General features: G+C 47.5%; 1 protein-coding gene across 1 annotated transcript; it reads left to right on the top strand.

Annotated features, from left to right (window-relative positions):
- Positions 1-1,692: 1,692 nt before the first annotated feature.
- Positions 1,693-2,397, top strand: LOC145955011 (uncharacterized). The gene has a single exon (XM_083069705.1). The coding sequence runs from the start codon at positions 1,693-1,695 to the stop codon at positions 2,395-2,397; it is 705 nt and encodes a 234-aa protein (XP_082925831.1).
- The last annotated feature ends 5,979 nt before the right edge of the window (positions 2,398-8,376 follow it).

Consider the following 8,376-nt stretch of genomic DNA (forward strand, 5'->3'; position numbering starts at 1 on the left):
GCCAAAAAAACGACAAAAAGGCAAAAATACAGAAAAAGCCAAAAAATCGACAAAAAAGGCAAAATACAGAAAAAGCCAAAAATCAACAAAAAAGGCAAAATACAGAAAACCCAACAAATTGTACAGAATAACTGAGCCTGGAGAGGCTTGCCGAAATAATACTCTCTCAGAAATAACTGAGCCTGGAGAGGCTTGCCGAAATAATACTCCTTCTTCATACAGAATAACTGAGCCTGGAGAGGCTTGCCGAAATAATACTCCTTCAGAATAACTGAGCCTGGAGAGGCTTGCCGAAATAATACTCCTTCAGAATAATTCAGCCTGGAGAGGCTCGCCGAAATAATACTCTCTCAGAATAATTGAGCCTGGAGAGGCTTGCAGAAACAATACTCCCTCTTAGAATAATTGAGCCTGGAGAGGCTCGCCGAAATAATACTCTCTCAGAATAACTGAGCCTGGAGAGGCTCGCAGAAATAATACTCCCCAGAGAAACCTCAGCTTAAGCTCATGGAACAAATCCCCAGCGAGAGCTATCAAAGCAAGATCGTCAAAATCCCCAATGGAAGCGCGATCATCCAAGCAAAATATTCAGTCAAAGGACTTGAAACTTCCTCAGTGGAAGATAGCTCTCTGACTCAAGCGCTGAGTGAGGCTAAGCCTGCAGAGGCTTCCTAAATAATACTCTGGGATACATAAGATCCCCAAATCCCCAGTCGCCTACTCAAGAGGCACCCCTACAAAAGGAGAAAAATAAAAAATATCAATAAATATTCCCCAAGCGGAATTCGGCATCCAGCCAAAACACCGAACATCAAGATGATTTGCCTAACAGAAGAGGCCAGTCAAGAATTGAATGACAGAATCCCACAGCGGATAACAGCCTACACAGAGGCAGCAAAAATCAGAAAATCCAAAAGAGATACCCGAATAAGGATAACCGGGATACTCCACCAACGTCAAAGGACGTCAGCCAAACATAAGGCATCGCTCAATTCAAGAAGAGCATCTGTGTCTGCACCCCAAGGAGTCAGAAATTCCCCATGGGTACCAACTATGCAAATGCAAGTTGGGGCACAAGAACCTATGAATGACTGCACATCCCCTAGACGGATCCCTGCGTTATCCAGCCCTCAGTGGCACAAAATCAGAAAAACCATCGAAGCAGCATAGTGGACTGTGGAGACAAAAAATCATCTCAGATCCCTGGAGAGGGTAAACTCGCATTGCCGAAGTGATCAGAAGACACGGACGCAGACCCTGGAGAGGGCAAACTCAGTTGCCTAGGTCGTCAGAGACAACCGAAGCAAAGTCTGGAGAGACGGTACTCAAAGTCTGGAGAGACGGTACTCAAAGTCTGGAGAGACGGTACTCAAAGTCTGGAGAGACGGTACTCAAAGTCTGGAGAGACGGTACTCAAAGTCTGGAGAGACGGTACTCAAAGTCTGGAGAGACGGTACTCAAAGTCTGGAGAGACGGTACTCAGAGTCTGGAGAGACGGTACTCAAAGTCTGGAGAGACGATACTCAAAGTCTGGAGAGACGGTACTCAGAGTCTGGAGAGACGATACTCAAAGTCTGGAGAGACGGTACTCAGAGTCTGGAGAGACGGTACTCAGAGTCTGGAGAGACGGTACTCAGAGTCTGGAGAGACGGTACTCAAAGTCTGGAGAGACGGTACTCAAAGTCTGGAGAGATGAATGTTAAGAAGGTCATATGCTGGACCGACTCGAAAGTAGTCGCCGAACAAGTCAACGACAACTTTCAAGTCAAAGATGCTAATTTGTTGCAGTATTATCACCTCTTCCGAAAACTCAAAGATGATTTCACCGAGGTTCAAATTCGGAATATTCCAAGAAGTAACAACGAACGAGCCGATCAGTTAGCTCGGCTCGCCAGCACCAGAAAGCCGGGACAGCTAAGAACAACAATTCACCTCAAAGTCCCCTCTCCAAGTGTGGCCGTCGAGTGCATGGCTGCCGAGGTCGAAGTTCCAAGCTGGCTGACTCCTATTCGGAACTTCATCCTCCAAGGAGAATTGCCAACTGATTCGGTGGAAGCCAGAAAATTGCGAACCCAAGCAGCTCGGTACTCCATCATAGCCGGCGAACTCTACAGGCGCGGATTCTCCACCCCGTTGCTTAAGTGTATTGACAATCTCCAGGCCGACTATGTGATGAGGGAAGTTCACGAAGGTATTTGCGGATCCCATTCCGGAGGCCGAACTCTTGCGGCAAAGGTGTCACGAGCCGGTTATTATTGGCCGACTCTAAAAGGAGATTGTGCTGAGTTTGTTAAGAGGTGCATACAGTGTCAACGGCATGGAAATCTCATCCATGCCTCGGCCGCCGAACTACACAGTATCAGCTCTCCATGGCCGTTTGCGTTATGGGGAATGTAGACCCCTAAAATTGTCCGGGTCGGAAATAAAGCTTGAAGACTCTTGAGGACTGAAGGAAAGTCAGCCAGAAGGACTCATGGAAGGCCCTAGGAGGATTCTCTGTAGGTCTAGAGGTCTTGTAATAAGCTCAAAATAAGGAAGTGGAGGGAATGAAGCCCAATACGGCCTCCCAAAAGTTCAGTACGGCCGTATTGAACATTTTGAACTACAATACGGCCGCACTGAACTCAATACGACCGGATTGAAGTTCACTACGACCGCACTGAACTCAATACGGCCGTATTGAGGTTTCTTGAACTTCAATACGGCCGCACTGAACTCAATACGGCTGTATTGAGGTTTCTTGAACTTCAATACGGCCGTACTGAATTCAATACGGCCGTATTGTAGTTCAAAAACTCAATACGGGCCGTATTGACCCCCAGAGGCCGTACTGCGCCTCATCCCTATAAATATGACGTCAATTGGACGTCATTTGACACTTTCACACTGAGTTTTAACCCTCTTCTTGAGTATTCTGGGTTTTTTTGAGCAGTGCTCTGCCTAGAAATCACTCGGAGAGTTAATCCGACAAAGTTCTCGAGTTCTGAGCTCTTTGCTTGAGTCTCGAACTGAGTCGAAGGGAAATCCTCCGGATTTCCATAGTTAAAATTTTCTAGGAGGGAGCGAGCGGGCTTGTAGAGCGAGGGAACGCCAAAAAGCTTCCCAGTTTTACTTGAATATAAAAGCACGCTTCAAAGGTTTCTTCTTAAGACCTTCCTTTTACTGCTTTCTGTGTGTATATTTAACTGTCATCATGTAGATAGTTAAGTTATAATTGTTTAGAATAAATAGGGGTAATTTAGTAATTTCGCACTATTATTTTTAGAAATAATCTGTCATAGGGAACCCGAAAGGGGCGCTGTGGGGTGCTAACACCTTCCCCACGCGTAACCGACTCCCTTACCCGACTCTGGTTGTCATGGCCGTAGTCGATTTTTGAATCGATTGCCTTAAACTTCTTTTTCCAATGTTTTGAGTAAAACATTGGTGGCGATTCCATGAACCCTTCCTTTTTATGAAAACCGCTAATCCATGGAGGGTCCCGCTTGGGATTAACATGGATTGGTGAGCCTTTTAATAAAATTGCTCGTTTGACAAGGTCTCAGTTTGAGAATAAGTCATTCTAGCAATCCATATTTTTAAACAAATAAAAGAGTCCAACCATCCTTCGCGAGTGCCGAAAGCCCGTTTCGGGCCGGTGGCGACAGGGAATTGACGTACTTGGCCCGTTCCCCATGGCGAGGGGACAAGCTAAGTTCCTTCTCGTGGCAGTAGATTACTTCACAAAATGGATTGAGGCCGAGCCACTTGCTTGCATCTCTGCTGCTAACGTCCAAAAGTTTGTATGGAAGAGCATCATCACCCGTTTCGGCATCCCATATGCCATCATTTCAGATAACGGTCTCCAATTCACGGACAAAAGGTTCAACTCATTCCTCGAAAACCTTGGCATTCGGCACAGGTTCACATCGGTTGAGCACCCTCAGTCGAATGGCCAGGCCGAAGCGGCCAACAAGGTTATCCTTACCGAACTGAAAAGAAGACTCGGCTCGGCAAAAGGAGTATGGGCTGATGAATTACCAGAGTCCTCTGGGCATACCGGTGTACACCACAGTCCACCACTAAAGAAACCCCCTTTCGCCTAACATATGGTGCCGACGCAATGATACCGGTTGAAGTAGGGGAGCCATCATTCAGACGACAACATTTTCAAGAGGACTCCAATGACGCATCTCTTCGGGCTGAACTAGATGTTCTTGAGGAAGTACGGGACAATTCGCAGGTAGTAGCCGAAGCATGCAAGCAACGCATGAGTCGGCGCTTCAATTCTAACCTCAAACCAAGAACATTTCACGACGGAGATCTTGTATGGAGGGCAACCGGCTCGGCAAGGCGCAACCCGTCTGAGGGCAAACTGGCAGCCAATTGGGACGGCCCGTTTCGAGTACGACACGCTCTTCATAACGGGGCATACAAGTTGGAAGAGTTATCCGGCAAAGTCCTCCCACGAACATGGAACTCTACGCACTTGAAGACTTACTATAGCTAGTTGTCTATTTCACAAACTTGTAAACGTTCTAAGGGTGCACTCTTTTCCTTGAACCGGTCTTTTTCCCTCTTGAAAAATAGTGAAAAGAGGTTTTGGCCGGCAAGGTTTTTAACGAGGCATCCATTTATCAATGACAACACGATTCAATCACTCATGCTTTAATTAAATTATTCAAGTCTTTCCTCCCAAGATATCTCTCGGCCAAGGATGTGGCTTTAATTAATTATTCAAGTCTTCCCTCCCGAGATATCTCTCGGCCAAGGATGTGGCTTTAATTAATTATTCAAGTCTTCCCTCCCGAGATATCTCTCGGCCAAGGATGTGGCTTTAATTAATTATTCAAGTCTTCCCTCCCGAGATATCTCTCGGCCAAGGATGTGGCTTTAATTAATTATTCAAGTCTTCCCTCCCGAGATATCTCTCGGCCAAGGATGTGGCTTTATTTAATTATTCAAGTCTTCCCTCCCGAGATATCTCTCGGCCAAGGATGTGGCTTTAATTAAATTATTCAAGTCTTCCCTCCCGAGATATCTCTCGGCCAAGGATGTGGCTTTAATTAATTATTCAAGTCTTCCCTCCCGAGATATCTCTCGGCCAAGGATGTGGCTTTAATTAAATTATCCAAGTCTTCCCTCCCGAGATATCTCTCGGCCAAGGATGTGGCTTTAATTAAATTATTCAAGTCTTCCCTCCCGAGATATCTCTCGGCTAAGGAGACGGCTCACGCAAGTTAAGTTGTTAATCACCACAAGAGTTTACGCCAGTATATAACATAAAGAACGGAGAAATTTCATTAAAAAAAAAAAAAAAAGAGAAGGGTACATTATCAATAGGCGCTATCGGCCCCATAATACAAAAAACATTTAAGATACTACTTCTGGCTCCCCCTGAACTGGACCATCCTCAGGCGCAGCCTCCTCGTTCAGAGTCTCCTCTTCGTTCGGCCCAGCTAGCCGAGCCGGAGCCTCCTCGTCGGCTTCCTGATCAGGTGGAATGGAGGTCATATCCACCAACTTCCCTTGGAAAAAATCTTTTGTCATGTCCAGGTGGAAGTCAGGAGGAAAGTCGCCGAAGTAGCAAGCCTGCCGAGCAGCTTGAGCAAAACCGGCCTGATGCTGACTGAGAACCTTGGCGCGCGCCTTTTCCTGATAAGCACCAAAGGCAGCCTTTTCAGCATCCAGCTCCTTGCTCAGAGCTGTCACCTTATCAGTCTCGCCCTTCAGAGCAAGTTCGAGACGCTGTACCTTTAGGGCCAAGTCATCAGCGGTTCTTCCTCGGCGATCCACCTCGGCCTGGTACTTGCTACTAGCCGTCTGGGCATCGGTCAAAGCAGCCAGTGTCTCTTGAAGAGACTTCTCCTGCTCAGCTAGCTGTTTGCGCAACTCGTCAGCCTCACCGTTCGGCTGCATGACAATACTCTGTGCCATGGCCACAGCGCGCACTTGGAACTCACAAAAGAAGCTCCATTTCTGCGCCGAACTCATTCGGCTCAGCAGCCCCTGGCCTACCTCGGAGGTCAGGTCTTGACTCAGGAAATCCTGAGCGTTAACATTGCCAGCCAAGAAACTTGGTGCCGACAAGCTTTCGGGAACAGGGGGGCTGGCCACTCGGCGCTGTTTCGCCCGGCGACTCTCCTCCTCGGCCCTAGAGTCAGGCCTTCTTTTTTCAGGTTGGGGCCGGGTGGTCTTCTTCGGCCGAGACGTGGGTCCGACCCCGCTACCTTGACCAGCTGGTTGATTCACGCGCGCGGCGGGCGCAGGCCTATTCACGGTATTCGATGCTAGTTGGTTCCGAAGCAAGTTGCGGATATCCAAATCATCATGAGCCGCCATTATACCTGCACATCATTAGTCAAAATCAATGATAACACTTGAATTCAAACAAGTAGGAAAAATACCATACCGATTAATTCTTCGACCACATCGGCCGAATCAAACAATCAGACAAGAGGAGGGCATGGTAAGGGCCGAGGCAACTTGTCTAAAAAATCAAGACTTCCTCTCTCCTCTGGGGACATGCGTGACTTGGAAACCGTGTCATACTTGCGCGGCTTCCGGGTCCAGTAGAAGGGAAATAGTGGATTTCCCTCAGCGTCAAAGAAATACTTTTTCCCTGGTTCCGGCCGAATCATCACCTTCATAAATCCCACTTTAAATTTTTTGTAGGAGGTGGTGAAAGGTTGTAGCAGACAGTCACTGTGGCGAATCAAAGACAGCCACTTGGCCTTCCTCGTCGGCCGAGAAGTATAGAAATGCAAAAATAGATGTGGAGTAGGAGAGAGACCGAGACCCAGACACAAATGCCTGAACCCTTGCATAGCGGCCCAGGTGTTCGGGTGAAGTTGACTCGGCGCCACATTCAAAAGCCGAAGTATACCCATGAAGTAATTGTCAAACGGGAGAGATATCTTCAAATCCCGGAACATATAATCATACACATAGAAAAAGGGGTATTTAGAAGTCCCCTGACTCAAATAAACAAAGTCCGGATTTGACACCCCGTCGCCTCGGCACGGTTGAAAGAAGATGGCAAAAGGCTCCTCATCTTCAGGAAAGTCCAAAAACTTCACGGCCGATACAAAATCCACAAGAGATTTCTTACTTGTATACCGAGAGTATACACTACCAACCTCACCGTGCACCCATGAATATCCCGGAGTTGATATGGGAGGGAACACTCTTGATGATTCTCCACCCCGACTAGGTTGCTCATCGGAACCTACAGCTGATGCCGAATCACTCCCACTTTGAGAATGACCGGACCCAGAAGTCGACTCCACGGAATTGTCCCCATTAGATGCCGAGGCCGATGGTGCATCCTGGTTCGGCGTCGCCCTTAACCTAGATTCCCCTTCGTCCCCAGAAGAGTCAATGTTAACAACATCCAAATTAGCCATTACGTACCTGATGGTTGAGCTTGACCTATCGTTGATAATACTCAAAACGCTTCCAAACAACTTCGGCTCGGAGCAGCTAATGAATTTGTACGAAAGAGCCCTCACCTCCTTACACTTATTTATAGGCGTCTCTAATGAGCACCTGAAACGACACCCCCTCGTGCATACCGTTGGATCATCTAGATCCAACGGTTCGGGATACGCGACTCTTCGCATGCGTCATTAATGCCCAACGGACACAACCCTTCGCCTCCCGCCGCAACTTTGCATGCGTCATTAATGACCAACGGTTATATCCCTTCGCTTCCCACCATAACTTCTCGCGTACGCCATCAAATGCCCAACGGTTACAACCCTTCATATCCCACCATCAGTTGTAACCCTCAGCTTCTTCTTCAAGACACCGACTGAAAAATCCTGTTTTTATTTCATTAACCTTTCGCGTCGCTTCGCTCCTCAAAGGCTGGGGGGCTTGTGTGTACCGGAGAGACAGTCACGTGGGCCAACACGTGCCATTTCGTCAGACACTCATGCATAGCCACGTACAAGCATCACCATCAACGTCGGCTCGGCATGAGGCCGAGAACCGACATCAGTCTGGTTAATGCCAATATGGACCATCATCACTCATCGAGTCGGCTCGGTCAAGTACCGTTCCGACATAGATCATACCGGAAGTATACAGGCTGCCGTATACGGACTAGACGGTTCGGTCATTTGCCGTTCCGACTAGTATTGAATAGACGGCTCGGCCTCTTGCCGAAGGGTTAAGCAAGTCATAACGGTAATCACAATCAAGAAAGGTAAGTACATGATTAAAGCCTAACGACCAATTAGTACCGTATTACCTAATTTGGTAAATATCTGAGAGGGCCCATCACGCTCAGGCCCATGTCAGATGCTATAAATAGGTCACACATAACAAGGTATGTCACTGTTCATTTATTACCCTAGAAAATCGTGCTCACACTGACTTAAGCGTCGGAGTATC

Source organism: Cajanus cajan, chromosome 2 (assembly GCF_000230855.2).
Source record: "Cajanus cajan strain Asha chromosome 2, NIPB_CcT2T_4, whole genome shotgun sequence".
NCBI lineage: Eukaryota > Viridiplantae > Streptophyta > Magnoliopsida > Fabales > Fabaceae > Cajanus > Cajanus cajan.

Bases quoted from the DNA above. Each gene is read 5' to 3' on its own strand.
- LOC145955011 (XM_083069705.1), top strand. From the start codon at position 1,693: ATGAATGTTAAGAAGGTCATATGCTGGACCGACTCGAAAGTAGTCGCC.